Genomic DNA, 22324 nt, shown 5'->3' with positions numbered 1-22324 from the left:
TTGACCCAAGGAGGACGGTTCCAATAAATGAAAAATCACTGATATAAATAAATATAAAGGGGGGGAAGAGTAATTTGCAACTGTGACAGAACGCAACCCACTCTCTCCCCCTCCCTTCCTTCGATATGGAAGGTGTAGACACATCTCTAACAGCTTCTTTTGTTTGATGTCAGAGCCTGGTCAGAGTCATTAAGAGAGAGGAGAAGGGAGCACAGAGTCACCGAGGAGTCGCTGGGCGCCCACGGCCAGTGTGGGGGATGCTTGGAAGCTTCAGGGGCACCCACAGCCAGAGTGGGGGTGCAGAGAAGCTTCTGGAATGCCCACAGTCAGATCTGATCAGGCTATATAAAATAGGATAAAATAGGACCTCTTGGAGCACGAGCCAGATGCTGCCACCGAGAGCCCCCCGGGACAGGGACGCGTTTGCCTCATCTCCACGTGTAGGTGAGTGCTTACTCCGTGCTTCAATATAAGCACGTGTATTTTCTTTAATCATTCCTTGCCAGATTCAGGCAAGTATATACTTCCCCTGGACTCAGAGGCGGCTCTGGCATTGTTTTTGGTGAAACCACGTGTACACACACTGTGGATCTCCAGTGGTATCAGTTGCTGCACCTTCACCTCAGCTGATATTTGAACCTGTACTCAAGTCACTTTGGAGAGCTAAAACCCCATCTTCCACCAGGCAATCTGCTGGACTTTTCTTTACCACATAAAAGTTTGGTTTGGACCCTGTCGTCCCCTAAGTAACTCTGGGGTGCCTCCGTGACAGTCACTACAAACAGTCTACTTAAAAACTATAACGCATATAATTGGTGCTGCCCAGGTTCACAGAACCACAGATTGGAAGGGACCTCGAAAGATCATCCAGTCCAATCCCCCAACCGTTCTTCACCAATAATACCCCTTCCAACGTGGGATTTTTGTTTGAACCTTCCAAACCACTCAAAAGTAAAGAGGTTAAATTAACATTTCAATCCTATGAGCGCTTAAGCACATTAATTTTACCACAAGAACAGCGACCGCATGTAGAGTTGGGTCGGTCACACAAGCAACTACAACTGGAAGAATACAATTCCAAACAGAAAGCTGGAAGCATAAAACCTTGAATTTTAAGAAAACTGACTTCCTGCAAATTATTTTTCTATACAGAGGAGCACCCAGTACCTGTAGTGAGGCTCCCAAAAGTTCAGGTTTCCTCAACTTTCATTTTTGGGGTTAAAATTCAACCCCAGTTGGAAAACACAGTTGGTGAGAATATCCAGTTCACCGAGCCAAACAACTCTGAGCGATGACATAAACACATTATTTTGCTTTAATTGTTTCCATTCAAGGCTGTTGTTCTATATTAAAAGTATTACAGGTCTTTAGATAACTTTTTACACAGTTAAATTTGAATAGAATTCATTATTTTTTTTCCATTTGGGGAAATACTGACATAGTAATAACAAAATAAATCACATGTATAGGCTCCCAGTCCGAGCTGTGAGCTGGAGAACAACATGGAAAATATTTCTAATATAAGCGAATAGCTTCTGCAATTATTGGTTTCCAGGTTGTGACGCATCTGTCCTGATGCCATCAGGACCATCTAATGACTGGTGCTCAAGTGAACCACCAGACTCTTGGGATTAAACGTCAGGACTGGGGGTCCTGGGGACAGCAGGGTGACCATGAGCCAGCACTGGGCCCTTGTGGCCAGGAAGCCAATGGTACCTGGGGTGGGTTAGAAGGGGGTGGTCAGTAGGTCAGAGAGGTTCTCCTGCCCCTCTGCTCTGCCCTGGGGAGACCACACCTGGAATCTTGTGTCCAGTTGTGGCCCCTCAGTTCCAGCAGGACAGGGAACTGCTGGAGAGAGTCCAGCGCAGCCACCAAGATGCTGCAGGGAGTGGAGCATCTCCCGTGTGAGGAAAGGCTGAGGGAGCTGGGGCTCTGGAGCTGGACAAGAGGACACTGAGGGGGGACTCATTCATGGGGATCAATCTGGAAAGGGGGAGTGTCAGGAGGATGGAGCCAGGCTCTTCTGGTGACAACCAGTGACAGGACAAGGGGCAATGGGTGCAAACTGAAACACAGGAGGTTCCACTTAAATTTGAGAAGAAACTTGTTGGGGGTGAGGGTGGCAGAGCCTGGCCCAGGCTGCCCAGGGGGGTTGTGGAGTCTCCTTCTGTGCAGACATTCCAACCCGCCTGGACACCTTCCTGTGTAACCTCATCTGGGTGTTCCTGCTCCATGGGGGGATTGCACTGGATGAGCTTTCCAGGGCCCTTCAACCCCTGACATTCTGGGATTCTGTGACTTGTTTCATTTAAAAAAAATAATTTAAAAAAATCATTATTTCGTCAGTTTTTCCAAATGACGACATGAGTGTTTTACGCTTGGCAAAGTGCACCTTCAGTAACTGAAATAATAGTTTACATTTAGCAGGTATTGAATGAATATTACCCATTTCTTATGCTGATAAGAAATAGCTGCAGGCAAGAGCATTTGCTAATCAATAAAGAACTGATATGAGCAGAAATGACAACCAGACCCCCTAAAAACAAGAGCAGAAGAATCCTCTCTGCTAACAGGAGATTAAAAGAAAAGCCACCCGATCGGGGGTGATGATATTACCCAGGAGACGCTCGCACCGGTGCTTTGAACCGTAAGATAATTTTCCCTCCTTCTCCTCGTTGCCTTTTTACTTTTGTCTTTCGAAATGCATCACGCTGACAAATAATAACCATTCAAAGGGCAATTAGTGTTTCTGGGTCTTTTTTTTTGTGTAGCTTCATCTAAACAGGCCTTTTTCTGTAAATCACGGCAAGTGGAATGTCGTTCCATCCCCATTCTGTCACTTCATTCTCCCTGTTTTTTCAGGATGAAAGGACCCAGAATCTCCAATGACATCACAAGTGATGTCATCAGTGCACATCTGTGCCCTCCACCCAGCTCAGAAACGACATTTAATCCCATTCCGGCATCAACTTCTTACCAAACAAACATTCCCCCTTTAGGTTCCGCCTGTTTATCACCTAATCAATCACTGCCCTTCAACTGCGATTGTTTGAGGAGGTGCCTGATTAATTTTATGCCAATAGAAATGACCGAACGGATATAAAGCTCGGTTGTAAGCTTAATTCAGCTTTTCTGGCTACCACACCAACGGCAAGAAGTTCTTGAGATGTCACATCCAGCTTCTCCATCTCAATAATTCTCCAGGTGACATCAAATCCAACAGGTTTCCAACACTCAGATAACATTCATCTCTTAAGATGCCTCCATCCTAAGCGCTGCACAAAAAACAACCCCCCCACACACATATCATTAGCACTCTCGCCAAATACACATTTTGTTTAAAATAGTGTCATTTACAAACAGCAAAGCTATGGTCAGATTGATGGGTCTGTGGATATACAGATCATCTTTCCCACTTTGTTTTTAATGTATAGACACTGCACATCACTATTCCACAGTCCAAAGACTAAACTAACGTTACTTTCTATGACCAGCTCTCCACTATTTTTAAAGCTGCTCTTAAAAGATTACGAGTACACCTGCCCAAGGGCAAAATTCAATTATAATTACACGGAGAAAACATTTCTTAAAGTGAATTAAGGATAAAGACATAACACAAATTCCACAAATCTTTGCAGAGTATTAAGATAAAAAGAGCAGTAATGAACATGAAGCCCATGAGTACAAATAATCAAGACAACATACAACACGGGCTATTTTAGGGGGTAAATGTTATGAGTATGACTTCTACCTAGTCCCTTACTACAAATAAGTAATATGATATGTATCTACATGTACCCTGCTCTCATATCCAGTGCTCATGATCACAGAATGTCAGGGGTTGAAGGGACCTGGAAAGCTCATCCAGTGCAATCCCCCCATGGAGCAGGAACACCCAGATGAGGTTACACAGGAAGGTGTCCAGGCGGGTTGGAATGTCTGCACAGAAGGAGACTCCACAACCCCCCTGGGCAGCCTGGGCCAGGCTCTGCCACCCTCACCATGAAGAAGTTTCTTCTCATATTCAAGTGGAACCTCCTGTGTTCCAGTTTGCACCCATTGCCCCTTGTCCTATCATTGGTTGTTACCGAGAAGAGCCTGGCTCCATCCTCCTGACACTCCCCCTTTCCATATTGATCCCCAGGAATGAGTCCCCCCTCAGTCTCCTCTTGTCCAGCTCCAGAGCCCCAGCTCCCTCAGCCTTTCCTCACACGGGAGATGCTCCACTCCCTCCAGCATCTTGGTGGCTGCGCTGGACTCTCTCCAGCAGTTCCCTGTCCTGCTGGAACTGAGGGGCCACAACTGGACACAAGATTCCAGGTGTGGTCTCCCCAGGGCAGAGCAGAGGGGCAGGAGAACCTCTCTGACCTACTGACCACCCCCTTCTAACCCACCCCAGGTCCCATTGGCTTCCTGGCCACAAGGGCCCAGTGCTGGCTCATGGTCACCCTGCTGTCCCCAGGACCCCCAGGTCCCTTTCCCCTACACTGCTCTCTAATAGGTCATTCCCCAACTTACACTGGAACCTGGGGTTTTTCCTGCCCAGATTCAAGACCCTACACTTGCCCTTGTTCTATTTCATTAAATTTTTCCCTGCCCAACTCTCCAGCCTGTCCAGGTCTCTGATGGCAGCACAGCTTCCAGTGTCACCACTCCTCCCAGCTTGGTGCCATCAGCAAACTTGCTGACAGTCACTCTATTCCCTCATCCAAATCATTGATGAATATATTGAATAATACCGGCCCCAGCACTGCCCCCTGAGGCACTGCACTGGATACAGGCCTCTGCAGTTTAACAGTTGGCTTGAGAAAGGACTTTGCAGTCTCCAAAACACCCGTGTGGAAAATGGCTCTTTGAGACCAGCTTTAGACTGACAGCGAAGCCTCAGATTTGCATCAAAAGTCTGACAACACCCCAGCCTCGGCCCACGAGGGCTGCAAAGTACTGAATCAATTAGGCATCCAGGCATTTAACCACTTCATAAATCAATTCTGTAGCTCTACGCTGCATTAATTCACTGGGAGAGGGGAGCGCGTGACACCCGTCTCGATTGGAACTTCGCTTGAAACACAGGGAAAGAATCACGGTACAAACCACAACTGCACAATAGAAAAACAATGTTTAAAAAAGACCACATCCCAGAGATTTCCTTTCCCCATTTTCAAGCCTGTTGGAATTTGCTGCCATGAGTTTAATATCTGCACATTGACATCGTCACTCTTTAGTCACCTAAAGGACACAGTGCAGTCCATGGACAATGTTCCTCAAAAGGCAACTCATAACAGTATTTTACTTACATTTCTAGATCCAAAGCAGGGTTTAATTTCACAACACCATGTGTAAAATGGTTCAGTTTAATTTCCAGTACATGCGAGTGAATGTCTGAGAAAATATCAGAGTCTGCAAATGTGTCCTTTCAATATTTTATTATATAACCCGTAAGACCTTTGCTAACAAGATTATGATGAGAAAAAATATATATACATAGATGATAGATAGATGATAGATAGATGACAGATAGATGATAGATAGATGATAGATAGATGATAGATAGATGATAGATAGATGATAGATAGATGATAGATAGATAGATAGATAGATAGATAGATAGATAGATAGATAGATAATTTGAAGTGTATTATGTATCAAAACCACTTTGGACAAACTGTTACCTTGCTGGCTGCTCTTCTTTCTTCCTTAGGTGCATCCCTTATATATGAAGTAATATAAGTGTCCTGCACAATAATTACTTTAAATTCAACACCTACGTAATTGTACAGCTTCACCTACACTACAAGTGCTTTACACATAGGAGGCACAGAGGAAATTGCCAAAAGAAGAACATTACAACAGCAACATTTCCGAAGTTACCACTTCTACTATTTTCACTCCACGCAGAGGTTACAGCAACTCAGGACTAATTAGGGTCAAATTTTTCCAGAGTTTATGTTTAAAGACTCTGCCTACATATCCAAGAGCTAATAATGAAGCAAAAAGCTTATAAAAAGACTCTTAGCTATAGAGTGACTTCCTCTGCGAGTCATTAGCGGAAAGGAGAAGCTCTGTCAAAATGCCAGATAGTCTCTGTAGGAAGATATATATATATATATGTGTGTGTGTGCGTGTGTATATTTAACCCCATTAAAATTATAGCTATCAGGCATTTATTTCATTTAATTGGAGATTAAAGGGAAAGCAACTAGTGCCAAGTCTCAGTCCTGACCAGCAGTAAATCTTTAGCCCATCAACAGCCCAGTCCCAAAGAGCTTCCTACACTGAGCGCGTTCATCAAGCACAACACCTTGCACAACTCTTAGCACATGTGTAAAATAGATCTTAAGTCTCCACGATACTTTCTGGCCTCAAAACGAGTGGCTTTTTTCCTTAATGTATGTCGAAGACACCACAGATGTCACTCACAGTGGTTTATCTGCTCCGGTATCGATGCGCCGTGACCTTCCTCCAGCTCCTCTTCATTTTTCAGCGTGAATTTGTTGCTTCTGGCCTCACCGATCACAAAACGCTACAGAAATCAGCAATTCTAGTCATGTCTACAGCATCTTCCTAAACCTGAACAGTAAGATTTCCTTCAGCGGATGTCAGAGTTCCCTTATTTACTGACCTTGCTATAGAAAAGCAAGACAGCCTTGATGCCCAAAGAGAACCCTGGCCATGAAGTGCTTGGGCTTCTGCAAATCTGCTGTTGTCCATCACAGCTTTAAATCAACAGGACATGTACAAAGAATTGATGTGTAAACAGAAATCAATGGACACATATACAGTTGTCTCCTATAGAATTTCTTCTTCAAATCCACAGGTAAAAGCAAAGAATCCCTTTCTAAGAGCTGCCTTCTCCAGGTTCAACAGAGGGGAAGTAAATTTCTTCTTCAGTTAATGCCACAGAATCAGGGTTTGAAGAGAAGAGTGGGAAGCGTACTTCATACTATAGTTTCCAAACCGTGGTGGGTGTGCAGAGCAGCAGGGCAGAGCATCCTTCCTACCTCCTCACACACGGTGGAAAGGGAAGATCTCAAATCCTTCCTCAGGAGATTACAGAAGCACAGCTCCTTCCTGGGAGCTGCATAAAACCAGCACGTTAGAGAAAGATCCAGGGACCGAGGAACGCAAAGTCTAGAAGAACTGGGAAGAGCAGAAGTACTTGTATCACACAAGTGGTGCATGTCCCGAGTTCCAGGGGACAATCTCTGTTTCTTGGCCCAGTAGTTGTGTTTTTACGCACGATCCCAGCCTGGTTGGGGTTGAAGGGACCTCTGGAGATCATCCAGTCCAACCCACCTGCTCACGCAGGGTCACAGAGCAGATCACACAGGGTCGTGTCCAGGCGGGTTTGAATGTCTCAGAGAAGGAGACTCCACAACCTCTCTGGGCAGCCTGGGCCAGGCTCTGGCACCTCAAAAAAAACAAGTTTCTCCTCATATTCAGACGGAACCTCCTGTGTTTCAGTCTGTTCACACCATAACAAGACGCATGAATTCACATCAACCTACAAAAAAAAAAGGGGAAAATCTCCCTCCACCTTCCCTGGGAGAACCTCCAGCCCAGCTCTGGAGGATGCTCCTTGTTCTCCACCACAGAAGGTCCTTGAGCCCTGTCACCAGCCGTCCACCTCCTGCAAGATCTCCCCAGCTTTGGTGAACCTTGTGTTCCTGTCCTTGCTGTGGGAGATGCTGCGCGATGAGTGGGTTTCAGGAGACTGAAGTACCACAAAGGATGTCGTCTTCTGCACGGTGTATCATCTCCTGCAAGCTCCCACACAGACACATCTTGTTCTGAGCACAAGCAAACCTCAGGCATAAGATATTCTTGATGCCTTGACCAGATAACACTCTATTCAGTCATTTCTTTTTCCTTTTAATTCCATGACAAATTCCCATCAGCAGTGAATAGAGAAATTAAGATCACATTTAAACTTCATCACTTTTAACACACAATATCCTTCTTCATAAGCCTCGCTGGAGATGATTTAGACATATTTATAGTAACATTAACCACATTTCCTCTATAGGACAGTATTAATATCAGAATAGGCAAGTTGGTTACCAGTTGCCACGCAAAAAGTACCTTAAAGTATGGATTCTAAAGCCCCTATGTAAACAGCATCATCATCAGAATATCTTTAAAACGATAAATAATTTGTCTTTGTTTCATAGATAGGGAAACCGAACCAAGAAGATTAGATGACGAATGGTATGTCTGTTTGATCTCTGTTCTCAAGGGAATTGCGCTCTATGGCCAAACCCCAAAGTTTTTCAACGTAAAACACAAAGTGATGTGGTGACAAAACTAGACAGGAAGGGGGAAAGAAATAAAGCAACACTGGCTGTGATACCACCCTTTTATTTCAGGAAACACTCCCACAAGCTATAGCAACATAAAACCTGAGTAATCTTTGCAGTTCTTGGTTTATTCATTCCCTTTGTCTTCTCAGGACTGAAGTCCACTTGTCTCGTTTTTATTCTTCTTCAGGTGCTGTTACAAAAGTTACAGGCTACAAAGTCCCAAGAGCTTTTCCAGCTGGATCACACGCTCTTGTTTTCCAGAAGAAATCCAGAATCACGGAATCTACTGGGTTGGAAAAGACCTCAGACATCATCAAGTCTAACCCTTGGTCCAACTCCAGCCCATTGACTAGATCATGGCACTAAGTGCCATGGCCAATCTCAGTTTAAAAACCTCCAGGGCCGCTGAGTCCAGCACCTCCCTGGGCAGCCATTCCAATCCTGACCACTCTCTCTGCACAGAATTGCTTTCTCATCTCCAGCCTCAGTTTCCCCTGGCAGAGTTGAAGCCCATGGCCCCTTGTCCTATTGCTGATGCCTGGGAGAAGAGCCCAATCCCCACCAGGCTAGAACTGCCCTTCAGGTAGTTCTAGAGAGTGCTGAGCTCACCTCTGAGCCTCCTCTTCTCCAGACTAAACAAGCCCAGCTCCCTCAGACTCTCCCCATAGGGCTTGTGTTCAAGTCCCTTCCCCAGTCTTGTTCCAGATCTTTTCACAATTAAACACCAAACCTGCATAGAAACTGTTATTACGCTGTTCACGTTTGGAATTATGCGCCTATTGAGCCAACATTTCCCTGCTGTCTCAGACTCCTCAACAGTTCAGGTTACTGAGAATAGCTGCAAATGACCCAAGAATTACTATTTTAATGTTATTACGTTTTACAGGGTTCTGAGTTTTCTTTGGGCTTGTCACGTTCAAATAAAACAAGTTAATAGAATATCAGCGATGTCCACTAGGAAAATAATAGATCTCCAGCACCATTAGAATGGATGTTTTAGAAAATATGCCCATGGCAGAGACGTCGACTTCTGTTTTACTTTGAACCACTTCACCACCTCTCAAAATGATTCATACTCCAAAAGTTGAACAAGGGCATATTTAAACACCCATTACCCAAAGTGAAAAGCATTGACTTTAAAGCATTGCAAAGCATTAGGAGAAGCAGACACCAACTGACCTCAAAAGTCATTATTTCCCAATATATTATTTAGGATTCAATACTTGTCTTCCAGTGGACAATTTGGATACAGTAGGATATTATTTTTTCTAGCACCACAGAAGCATTTCACAGAATCACAGAATCCAGAATGTCAGGGTTTGGAAGGGCCCTGGAAAGCTCATCCAGTGCAATCCCCCCATGGAGCAGGAACACCCCGATGAGGTTACACAGGAAGGTGTCCAGGCGGGTTGGAATGTCTGCAGAGAAGGAGACTCCACAGCCTCCCTGGGCAGCCTGGGCCAGGCTCTGCCACCCTCACCCCCAACAAGTTTCTTCTCATATTTAAGTGGAACCTCATGTGTTCCAGCTTGATCCCCTTGCCCCTTGTCCTATCATTGGTTGTCACCCAGAAGAGCCTGGCTCCATCCTCCTGACACTCCCCCTTTCCATATTGATCCCCATGAATGAGTCCCCCCTCAGTCTCCTCTTGTCCAGCTCCAGAGCCCCAGCTCCCTCAGCCTTTCCTCACACGGGAGATGCTCCACTCCCTTCAGCATCTTGGTGGCTGCGCTGGACTCTCTCCAGCAGTTCCCTGTCCTGCTGGAACTGAGGGGCCACAACTGGACACAAGATTCCAGGTGTGGTCTCCCCAGGGCAGAGCAGAGGGGCAGGAGAACCTCTCTGACCTACTGACCACCCCCTTCTAACCCACCCCAGGTACCATTGGCTTCCTGGCCACAAGGGCCCAGTGCTGGCTCATGGTCACCCTGCTGTCCCCAGGACCCCCAGGTCCCTTTCCCCTACACCGCTCTCTAACAGCTCATTCCCCAACTTACACTGGAACCTGGGGTTGTTCCTGCCCAGATACAAGACCCTACACTTGCCCTTGTTCTATTTCATTAAATGTTTCCCTGCCCAACTCTCCAGCCTGTCCAGGTCTCTGATGGCAGCACAGCTTCCAGTGTCACCACTCCTCCCAGCTTGGTGCCATCAGCAAACTTGCTGACAGTCACTCTAGTCCCTCCTCCAAGTCACTGATGAATATATTGAATAACACCGGCCCCAGCACTGCCCCCTGAGGCACTGCACTGGATACAGGCCTCAACTGGACTCTGCCCATTGACCACGACTCTCTGGCTTCTTCCCTTCAGCCACTTCGCAGTCCATCTCACTACACAATCATAATAATGCATTTTTCCCCGATTTTTATCTGGCAGCATTTCAGCCCCACACGACTTCACATCTCAGGTCTTGCAATGGCTGGAAATTTGTCTTCTCGGGGTCGCCTTTGCCGATTCCACACGAGATCAAAGTTGTAACAGAGAATCGCTGTGCTCTGAAATAGCTGTAAAATCCATGTGACACCCTCCGCTCGGCATTAATTGGGTTTCGGTCATGGAAATTAATCATTAAACAGGCAGGTGCACAACCTGGGCAGGAAACGTGGCGCACGTCGCTACAAAAGCCTTCACAAAGCCATCTCAAAGGTTATTTTACAAGAACTCAAACATGGTCTGGATCAGAACAAGCAATGAAATGCAAAAATCATGCACAGGGTGAACCTCAATCATGGATTTTCACCAGATAAGGCAATTTCATTCAAATATCCGGTAGTAGCGCCACAATACGAACACTCGGAGCACAAGCAAACTGTGAAAGGAAGGATTTAACAACATATTCACAAAGACATTGGGGAGAAAGAAGAAAAAAACACACTTAATTCTGAGCTATACATTATAACAGCAGCAGCTCAAAGCTAAACGCAGGGAAGGTATAATTTATTGGTTTCTTATAGCTGTATTAATGACTGAAAAACAGCAGGGATGACAAACTACCACAGCTTGGAAAGCAGAGTCATTGAAGCCGCGGTTATTCTCTCACTTCACGGTGAAATAACATTAAATCCAACCGAAATTTTCTGAATGGAAAAAAAAATAGCTCTCACCAAAGGAGTTTACATAAAATGCTAATTCACCTGCGCCAAGCTTCTTATATTTTGAGCAGACAAGCACCACCTTGGAGACGGGTATTACATTTTCATGCAATACAAACACTGACTAATAAGAAAGTCTTCAAGAAGGTGTTTTCCTAGTGTAGCCGTCCTTATTTTGTGTCCTTTCAGACTGCAGAAACTATTAAGAACTCATAGCAAAGAAAGAACGATACATATATTTCTGAAAAATGGGCAATAGAGAAGACAAATAATAGACAAACTGAGATTTTTCCACAGCTACGTTCGTATATTTTGCATTAGAAAGCTGAGCGGCACTGGCTAATGGTAAAAGACATCACAGATAATAATGGTAAAAGACATTACAGATCATTTTCACCCCTAACAGGACACGTAACACCCCGTCCCTATACGAAGCAACAACCCCTATTCGACTTATTGCAATAAGCCGCCCGAGATGAGCGTCGTGTACAGAAAGTCTAATTATTGCGTAGCCACGAGCTCTGTAGGTAGAGCAGGAAATAAAGGGAGTTTACACACTGGAAACCCACGTTTCAAACGCCCAGACCAGCTCGATACCGAGATCTCCCTTAAACCCGCTCAACCGCGCTGCTGCGTGTTCAGAGAACTGAACATTCCCAACCCGACAACACTGCAGGAAAACTGTTTTACCGAATTAAGCCACAACCGGGAACGTTAACTCGGATCCTGGGGAATCCTACAAGTATTTCATACAATCTGATATTGGGATCAGCGGCCCTAATTTAGGAGGGACACTTCTCAGCCAAACAGTAAACCATTTAAATCCTTCACCATCATCCCAGATTCACTATTATCAGCCATTTGCTTTAAAACATCATTCTAAAAACCCCCGCTATCCTCATGTACCCAATTTAGCTTATCAGATTTTCACATGAAGACCGTTCTCTGTGCAATTAAGGTCTAATGATTTCATGCCACCGCAATCAGGACAGAGCTTTTCCCCTTGAAGAATCCCAAGGATTTCAAGTTCTTCAAGCCAAAACCAAGCCCTTAATCATAGCAAGTCCATCAGAACCCTCCCAGCGACCTGCGTTTCTATCAAATATTTACTTTAAGCAAAGGGAGGGAAGCGCATTAGTGGGAGTCTCACGTAGATTCCGAAGGAATCCCACGTGGAGCAGCTGCAAACAAAGCAAGGGAACAAAAGCAGGAAACGAAAAGCAAAACATCATGACTGGGTTCGGCATTTCGGCGGCTCAACGAGGATTCGATCCAAAGCCACGTGCAACATCATCGCTGTTCCGGGCTGGAAAATCCATTAGCAAATTTTCCAGGCGCACGGCAACACAAGAACAAAGTATGGGGGTAAAATAGTCGCGGTCTTTTGGGTGAATTCCACTCCTCCACCAAAACCACTGTCCCTAATAAAAATCACATCGTTCTCAATCCCTTCTGCTGCATATTTTACTGTATCTTTTCCCTACGGTTTAGAAGATGTGGTTTAAAGAACTACTCGCTGAGAACATTTTGAAGCTCTACCAGATCAAGACACTTGGAACTTCAAATGGGAAAAGAGAGTCTTCAAGGAGAACGGTGGTTTAAGAAAAGAACACCCAAGGGTATCATAAATCAACGCAATAATACAATAGTTCGGTCAGCAGCAGCATTATCTGAATATATAGAGGATTTTCAGCACGGGTCTTCATAGACACTTATGTTTGGTGCAGGAAGCTCGTGGGTTTAAATTTGATTGCTCACAAAAGCTTCAGAGGAACGTGCATCCCAAACGTTATTTAACTTGATTGGGACACACAATGAAAGCAAAACCGGTCCTAGAGCTTTTAAAAGCCTAAAGAAAAAAGCCATTTCAGTGAAAGCGGCGCTAAACTCAGTCATTTGTTGATATATTTCAACAGAAGTCACTTATGTTAAATGTAAATTGACTGCAATGGTAACGAACACCCAGTTGGGCATGAGCTTATTTTGGATCGGTAATGAAAGAAGCAAATGAGACCGGGAAATAATGGAAAAATCCAAACTTGTGCTAAAGTGTCTCAGGCAGATATTCCCTGATATTCAGAGACGTAAAGAAGTGAGATAGAAACACCTTTTGTGTTGACCACTGCGGAAAAGGGCGCATTTGCAATGAAATCTGAGGTAGTGACACGTTCCTGGGATTGATCGTTACCCTCTACTTGCACCATTCCAGAGGTCTCGATGCTTTGCAGGAAAAGAGACGCTGGATGTTACATATTCAGCTCGCTCACAGGTTGAAACCATGACCTGTTGGATAATTCAAATAATTAATGCTACAACGGCGATGAGAGTCATAGAATCCTTTCAGTTGGAAGAGACCCTCAGGATCATTGAGTCCAACTATAACCCAACTCTAGCACCAAACCATGTCCCTAAGAACCTCATGTCCGTCTGTCCAACCCTCCAGGGATGGTGATTCCAGCACTGCCCTGGGCAGCCTGTTCCAAGGCCCCACAGCCCTTTCCATGAAGAAATTGTTCCCCACATCCAACCTCAACCTCCCCTGGCGCAACTTGAGGCCGTTTCCTCTGCTCCTGGCGCTTGTTCCTGGGGAGCAGAGCCCGACCCCCCCTGGCTCCAAGCTCCTTTCAGGCAGTTCAGAGATCAGAAGGTCTCCCCTCAGCTCCTGTTCTCCAGCTGAACCCCCCAGGTCCCTCAGCCGCTCCCATCACACTTGTGCTCCAGCCCCTCACCAGCTCCGTTCCCTTCTCTCAACTCACTCCAGCACCTCAAGGCCTTTCTTGGCGTGAGGGGCCCAGAACTGACTCCAGGATTCGAGGTCTGGCCTCCCCAGTGCCCAGCACAGTGGCACAATCACTTCTCTAGTCCTGCTGGCCACACTAGTCCTGACACAAGCCAGGATACTGTTGGCCTTTTTGGCTACCTCGTCACACACTGGCTCATGTTCAGCTGCTGTCACCGGCACCCCCAGGTCCTTTTCCTTTCCAGCCGCTCTTCCCTGAGTGTGCAGCGTTCCCTGGGGTTGTTGTGACTCAAGAGCAGGACCCAGCACTTGGCCTTGTTGAACCTCAAACCAATTGTCCTCATCCCAACGATCCAGCCGGTCCAGATCCCCCTGAATGGCCTTCCCACCCTCCAGCACATCAACACTCCCACGCAATCTGGTGTCATCTGCAAACTGACCAAGGGTGCAGTTCATCCCCTCATCCAGATCATTGATAAAGAGATTAAGCAGAACAGGCTGATGAAGCAAAGATGACAAGAAAGCTCCAGCGTGCGCTGAACTGCCTCACGGTTCTGAATTTTCCACTGTTTCCTCCTTGCTAATGTCCTGGTTTTGTTAACAAACAATATAAACCAGACTGAACAGTAACGATAAGAAGTGAGGGTATTGCAAACATTAACAAAGCCTCACGCAAGTCAAATATTTATGCCGACCGCTCGGTGCAAGGCAAGAAGCATAGAACAGCTCAGATATTTCAAAAATACTGAATTATTTCACAGATGAATTTTTGTTCTTCAAACAGCCCTAGTAAAACATCAACCTGTCCAATAAAACAGTGAGAGCAACAATAAAACAGGGAGGATCTGGATGAAATATCAGCCATGAGTTGCTCTCTCAGTGAACAGACCATTTGAATGCAGGTATAGATATGCATTTGTAGACAGATAGATATACACACACCTCCTAGCAAAATTACAAATCCAGAGTTAGAAATAATGCCTCCAAGAACTAAATAAAAGCGTGTAAAGGTTCATTTTTCCCCAGTGAATTCTTTAAAAGTGATAATGCTTAAGTATTTCCTACTTGAATAGCTTATTCTTTTATTACCAGCGCACATCTGAGCGAGCCCTTCACACAACAGGGAAGAGAAAATCATTTTAAAGCACGACAAAGCACTAATGAAAAGAGAGAAACAGAACGGGGATCGGCCACAAAAGCAGCACCCAAATCTAATAGAAGCGCTTAAACTGATGTGATTCAAATCGCCAGCATCCTTAGATATATTAAACAGTTTCCTGACTTTTCTAAAGCTTTAAACTGCATCAGGTGTTTTTTTTAAACTAGCTTTTGAGCAAAAGTTCCCATTTATTTAAGAATGGGAGCTGTGAAAGTCCTTTGCCTGCTAGCAACTCCCTCAGGTTACGATTTACCCAAATCACCTAGAGATAAAATTCCCCTTCACTGTAATATTCTTTGGCCAAGGACATTGTATAACCACCACTCCTTAACAATCTTCAATCAGCAGCCCATAACCGCCTCCATTAAATTAATAAAAAGGTCGTTTAAAAGATACACTCTAATCTCTTTTCTTTTATTCCTCCAACTGTCACGTTGCATTGCTGAGCACTGCTTAGCATTTCCAATCTCCCACCTCCAACGAGTATTACCGTGAAAGAACACACAAAACCCACTTTTCTAGAATCATTTGGTGTTTCATTACATAAGTCAAAATATAGTCAGTCCATATTTTCAGCTACAATCATCCATCGCTGTGCCTATAGGCACAATTCGCATACAGTTGCTGTTTGAGAAGCCAAACGCTATCCTGAATTTGTTAACCCAATCCTCTGCAATCTCTGAACGATACACTTATCTAAAATAGCCATAATTTCTTAAGCTGGGCTTTACCTCCCTTAGCAGCCCTGCCAATTAGGCAGCCAGTTGAAATTATTCCATCCACATAAGACAAGAGGTCATGTCACTGAGCCACAAAAGTTCTCAGAAGCATCTGTGGCTCCAAGTTTGCAGTTCGCAGCATCCTTTTGACCGTACAGCACCCAACGCTGGCAAGTTCCCCCTCAGTTTGGTGCTCCTGAGGTCTCACTGCTTGTAAATCTTCTCTCGGTCGTGCTGCTGGAGCTGTGAGACTGCGGGATTTCTCATCTCTCCCAACAAGTTCTCTCCTGCCCAGACTCCAGCATCTCGAAGGCTCCAGCCAGCACGGAAACCCACTGGAGGGTTGGACAGAAATAGAAGATACAAGCACATCAGGCACGTCCTGTATTTTCTATTTCAGCTTCCCACGAAAGCGGTTCTTTAAGGAGAAACGCTAAGATCTTGAAGTGGTTGCTTCTTAAGGGAAAAAAAAGCCACGTGAAGTGCTTCATAACTCAATCTTCTGCCTTCACAAGAGCATCACTGATCTGTGCGGAGGTCGGTGTTATCTCAGAAGCGAGTCCAGAACCTAACGAAACCACACGCAGGCATTGCTGCTATGCCTTTTTCTTTTTAAGAAGTCACAGAACGTCAAACATCCTTAAAAGACGAAAAAACCAAACCACACATCCGCGTAAGAACAGTAACACATCATCCCCCCGTTCCGTGGTTTGGGTGAAACAAGAAAGCAAATGGTCCAGCCCGGTTTTGTTACCTAAATAAACAGACTTTCCCAAGGAAAAAGGCAAGTAGGATATGAGCGGACACGAAGCTGCGATGTTCGTTCTTCAATGTGAAGGATTAGTAGGTCAGCGAAGCACAAGTTGTATCATGCTCAACGTGAACAGAAAAGTCCCGGCCACAGATACAGTCATCATTTAAATCTAGATAAGGACAGGAAGACGAACATGCTGAACGTAATTACAGCCCTCAGTCAAGCAGATAAGCCTGTGGAATAGACCACACTTAGAAAATAATATTCACCTGCCCTCCTACTTCCTATTTGTACCTACATAATAACACGTTGAGTCTTTTAAAGCGAAATACCATACCCTGCAATGTCATTTCTGACAGGAGACAAGGTAAACGCCAGGCATGTGAAAGTTGGGACGGCAAAGCTGTAAATATTGCTCAAACCACTTGTCTGTACTTTTCTCAGAGCTCCAAGTTTACAAACATTACTAGAAACTGCAACTCACTGGGAAATAAATAAAGAGATAAACAAAACACATAGAGGGAAAAAAAAAAAAACCACGCGTTATATTTTCAGTCGAAATTTTAGACCGGAATTATATGTGAAAAAGAAACAAGAACAGATAAGAAGCTAAAAAAATAAAGGTCATTAGCAGTGGATATATCACAGAATCCCAGAATGTCAGGGAATGGAAGGGACCTCAAAAGCTCATCCAGTCCGATCCCCCCGCCGGAGCAGGAACACCCAGATGAGGTTACAATATATATCCATATATACGGTTATGGTTATATATCCATATGGTTATATATCCATTAGTTATTTTTTCTTTACTCAGCAGAACCAGTTTTGCCATTCTGCCTTTATTTAAATCCAGCCCCCTTCAAATCGACAATATCCCAAACGACTTGAGGAAAGTAACAACTACGTGTCTACTTCACAAGGCTCTTTCTCGAGGAGAAGCAAATTCTTATCATAACAGTGGCAAAAAACATATAAAAAAAGGAAGCTTTTGACTTCCAGAGCTTGCCCAGCCCGGCATCGTTTCCACACAAAACCCCTTTCAAATTAGCTGCATCACATCCCCATCAACAGACTGTCAAAATAAAGAAGAAATAAAATCTGGAAGCTTCAACTCCTAAAGCACACAAAGTGTTTGTCCTCCGTGAGTTCGGCTCACACAGGCAGCTCCACTTGTAAATCAACAGGGAGCATCGTTAAAGGGTGTTTGGTACTTTCCATAAGGAACTCCCTGAGAACACAAGCCCTGCCTAGAATAACCATCCCTTTTTTCATTGCTTTCTTTTCCAAGAATCAGCTCTGCCCAGGGGATTCACATAACGCACACAGACACACACGCTGATAAAACCAAGGCAGGTAACCATCTTAGAGAAACCCCTTCCACCAAAAATGTAAGTTTAGAGAGAAGCCAGGGCGCATTTCCAGCCTATTCCCATGAAGATTTCCAGTTTTGCGTCCTGTGGGATAGACCTGAGACACACAACGCAGCTGAGTATCCCGTCACGGCCAGAACTGGCCTCAGCGCTGCAGGCGATGCGCTTTCCCATGTCACACAGCCCAAAAATCACCTTCTTTCCACGCAGACACCCTTCACGCCCCCACACACAGCACACAGTCTGGACAAGCACAGAGCCAGAGGGGGAATCTCCATCCTCCTGCCCAAAACAACCCTTAAGCCTTTTTTTTTTTCTCAAAAACAAGGCAAGACCATCACACCACCCCCTGTCCCACTCCATCCCCTCCGCCCGCCCAGCATTGGTCTCGTCCCCCAGCAAACCCAGGCGCTTCCTTCCATCAGGTTATTCCCACTGTCCGTCCCCCAAAAGCCAGCACCCCTCTGCCCCAAGAGCTGAACCTCCCCCAGTGCCAACCACCCTCTTCCACATGCTGCTTCTCTCCCCCCCCCGCATACCCTCCCAAATTCACCCTTCACCAAAACCAACCCCTGGCAAGATAAGATCGTTTAAACCCCCCCAAACACCCTATTTCCTCCACCTATCCTGCTCCCAGCCAGCTCAGCTGTCACTGTTTCTCTCCCACATCTGCCCCCACCCAGGAACTGGTCCCACACCCACAGTGTCCTCCCACCTAGACACCCTCACTGCTCCTGTCTGCCCAGGACACTGGCCACAGGCACCCAAAACCAGCCCTCGTTCACTTACACAGCCCCCAAACCTCCCTCTGCTGCCCCAAATATGTCCCCTTACCAGCTTCACCTTCTCTCTACAATATAAACCCAGTTACTCGTGGTCGCACCCCAGGTTCAGTCTATTGCACCCACATCCCTGCTCCAGCACAGCCACAGCCCCTTCGACTCGCACCCCGTCACCCCTGTGCAACCCCAGCAACCGACACCCCAAATTCTGTCCCCTCCGTGGCGTCTCTCTGCGGCACAAACACCCCATACCCATGACCCTGCTCAGTGGGGCACCTCATACCCACACCCACTGCTCCCAAATCTCCCCCATACCCCCTGACCCTGCTCAGTGGGGCACCTCATACCCACACCCGCTGCTCCCAAATCTCCCCCACGCAGCCCCAGCCACCTACACCCCCAGACCTGGCTTTGTGTCATCTCTTGTCACCTGTCCCTTCACAGCCACATGTCCCCAGATGTCCCCTCCGCCCCCAAATCTCTGTTGTCCCCCCTCTCAGCCCCCACACGGCCCCTCACACCCCCATCTCTGTTGTCTTCAGACTTGACCCCGCACAAACTCAGCCGGGGTCACCCAAACCCCCCCTTGTCACCTCCACACGCTCCCACCCAAACCTTATACCTATTGTCACCTTATTGTCACCCTGGGCAGCCTCAGCCCCCGGGGCTCCCAGCCTTTTGGAAGCCCCAAACTCACCCTGAACCCCAAACCTCCTCCACACGCTCCCACCCAAATCTTATACCCATTGTCACCTTATTGTCACCCTGGGCAGCCTCAGCCCCCGGGGCTCCCACCCCTTTGGAAGCCCCAAACTCACCCTGAACCCCAAACCTCCTCCACACGCTCCCACCCAAATCTTATACCTATTGTCACCTTATTGTCACCCTGGGCAGCCTCAGCTCCCCGGTGCCCCCACCCCTTTGGAAGCCACAAACGCCCCCTGAACCCCAAACCTCCTCACACCCCAGTGTCCCCTTACTCAGCCCGACCCAAGGCCACCCCGTTGTGTCCCTCCACACACCCCAAGTTCCCCCCACCGCCGGCGCCCCCAAACCCGCTCCCGCCCCCCGCACCTGCCCCTCGCACCCACGGCCATATTGTCGCTAAGCGGGTGACACGGCCCGCTCGGGGACTCACCTGAAGCGGCCCCCGCAGTGCTGGCACTGGTCGCCCACCCAGCCGGGCTGGCACTCGCACTGCCCGCTGGCCGGCTGGCACCGCCCGCCGTTGGCGCACGGCTTGTCGCATTCCTTCACCGCCTCCTCGGCGGCGGCGGCGGCGGCGGGCCCGAACCCCGGCACCGCCGGCATTAACAACAGCAGCAGCGCCAACAGCAACCGCCGCGGCGGCGGCCTCCCGCCCCGCCAGCCCGGGCCCCGCCACGCCGTGCGCTCCCGCGCCATCTGCCGCCGACGACGCCGCCGACTCCGGGAGGAGCGGGCGGGGGGGGGCGGCGGGACAACGCGGACCATCCGCCGCGGCGCCTCCCGGGACGGTGGCCGGCAGGGGGGGGACCCGCCACTCCCGCTACGGTGGCCGGGAGGGGCGGCCGAGGGAGGCGGGAGAGGCGCGGAGGAGGTGCCGCCGTGGGTGACGTCACCCGCAGGCAACGAATAGCAGCGGGGTTCCCCCGCCCGCGCCCCGCCTCCTGCCAGCGAGTGGGGCGGACAGAGCGGCCCCGCGCCGGGCGCGTCTGGCCCTGCGGAGCACAGAGCGTGGCGGACTCTGCCGGGTCCCGCGCTCGGGGGCCACCGGGCACAGGGCGCCCGGGGGGTGACACCCCAACAGGGGTGCTGCCCCCAAAACCCGGCCGCTGAGGCAGATGTGGGGATCAGGTGGCACTGAGGCATGTGCGAGGCCTCGAAGGTGAAGGGGAGTAAAAAGAAGAAAAGAAAAATCCCACGAGGTTTTCTTTTTAGTCTTTAAATGATTGATGTTGGAATCATAGAATCATTTTGGTTGGAAAATCCCCTCAAGATCATCGACTCCAACCATAACCCACCCCTGTCCCTGCCCCATGTCCTGAGAACCTCATGTCCGTCTGTCCAACCCTCCAGGGATGGTGACTCCAGCACTGCCCTGGGCAGCCTGTTCCAATGCCCAACAGCCCTTTGGGGAAGAAATTGTTCCCACATCCAACCTCAACCTCCCCTGACGCAACTTGAGGCCGTTTCCTCTGCTCCTGGCGCTTGTTCCTGGGGAGCAGAGCCCGACCCCCCTGGCTCCAAGCTCCTTTCAGGCAGTTCAGAGATCAGAAGGTCTCTCCTCAGCTCCTGTTCTCCAGCTGAACCCCCCAGGTCCCTCAGCCGCTCCTTTTGCTTCGTTTGCTGCAGGATCCTCCACCCATGGCCATGGGGCACCATGCACACACCACCAGCTCCTCAGGCAGGGGGATCGGTGAGGAGATGTGTCACCCCCATGGGTGCCCCACACACAGCTGAGGCGGCAACTGCCCTGTAGAGAGGGGGACCCCAAAGTTTCAGAATGACAGACTCATCAAATAGTTTGGGTTGAAGGGACCTTCCCAGCTCCCCCAGTGCCCCCCCTGCCATGACAGGGACATCTTCACCAGCTCAGGTTGCTCAGAGCCCCGTCCAGCCTGGCCTGGGATGTCTCCAGGGATGGTTCAGCCACCACCTCTCTGCCCAACCTGGGCCAGGCTCTCACCACCCTCAGGGCAACAATTTCTTCCTCATGTCCAGCCTGAATCTCCCTCCTTTAGTTTAAAACCATCACCCCTTGTCTTATCACCACAGGCCTCGCTCAAAAGCCTGTCCCTATCTTCCTTATCAGCCTCTTTTAAGTCTAGAAAGGCTGCACTAAGGTCTCCCCGGAGCTTCTGTTCTCCAGCTGAACACCCCAGCTCCCTCAGCCTGTCCCACAGCAGAGCTGTTCCAGCCTCAGATCACTTCTGTTGTCCATCTCTGCTGGCCGGGCTTGGTTTCCTGCAGGGATTCGGGCAGTGGGAAGCGATGCACCGTTCAGTTAATAGTCGGATTTGTTGATCTTCGAGGTCTTTGCCAGCCGAAACCATTCTTCGATTTTGCAGCTGGAAGTATGAACAATTAAAGCTGGACTTGTTCATGCTCAGGTTATATTTTGGGGTTTTTCAAGCACCAGTTTGGTTGCTTGAGGATTTCTAGACCTTAATTCATAACAGCAAAGGGCTGAGGGAGGAAGAAGTAAAGCAGTTAAATCTCTGTTCCTCTCTGAGTTCGTGGGCAAAGCAGCAAACTCTTTTCTAAACACACTAGCAAGGATGCCATTTGCGGCAGGAAAGGTGGAGCTGAAGCGCTGATGTTTCAGAAGTATCAGACCTTCCATTTTCAGTGAAGGGACAAGAAAGTTGACAATGGTGAAGTTCTTGGGTAAGTGTCGCCCTTGGTCTGTCTCCGTTAACCTGTT

The 22324-nt window shown here is 47.7% G+C and overlaps 1 protein-coding gene across 1 annotated transcript in view; it reads right to left on the bottom strand.

Moving 5' to 3' along the window:
• Window positions 1–20457, bottom strand: part of ATRN (attractin) — a 173346-nt gene extending 152889 nt beyond the window's left edge. The window contains exon 1 of the mRNA XM_082050319.1: window positions 20057–20457. Coding sequence (XP_081906445.1) covers window positions 20057–20391 — 335 coding nt within the window. The 5' untranslated portion in view covers window positions 20392–20457. The remainder of the gene's footprint in view (window positions 1–20056) is intronic.
• Window positions 20458–22324: the final 1867 nt, after the last annotated feature.

Source organism: Streptopelia decaocto (genome assembly GCF_964273445.1).
Source record: "Streptopelia decaocto genome assembly, chromosome: 4".
In the NCBI taxonomy this organism is placed as follows: Eukaryota; Metazoa; Chordata; class Aves; order Columbiformes; family Columbidae; genus Streptopelia; species Streptopelia decaocto.
Note: the sequence above shows the minus strand (reverse complement) of the source record. Positions and strands in the feature narration are given on the sequence as shown.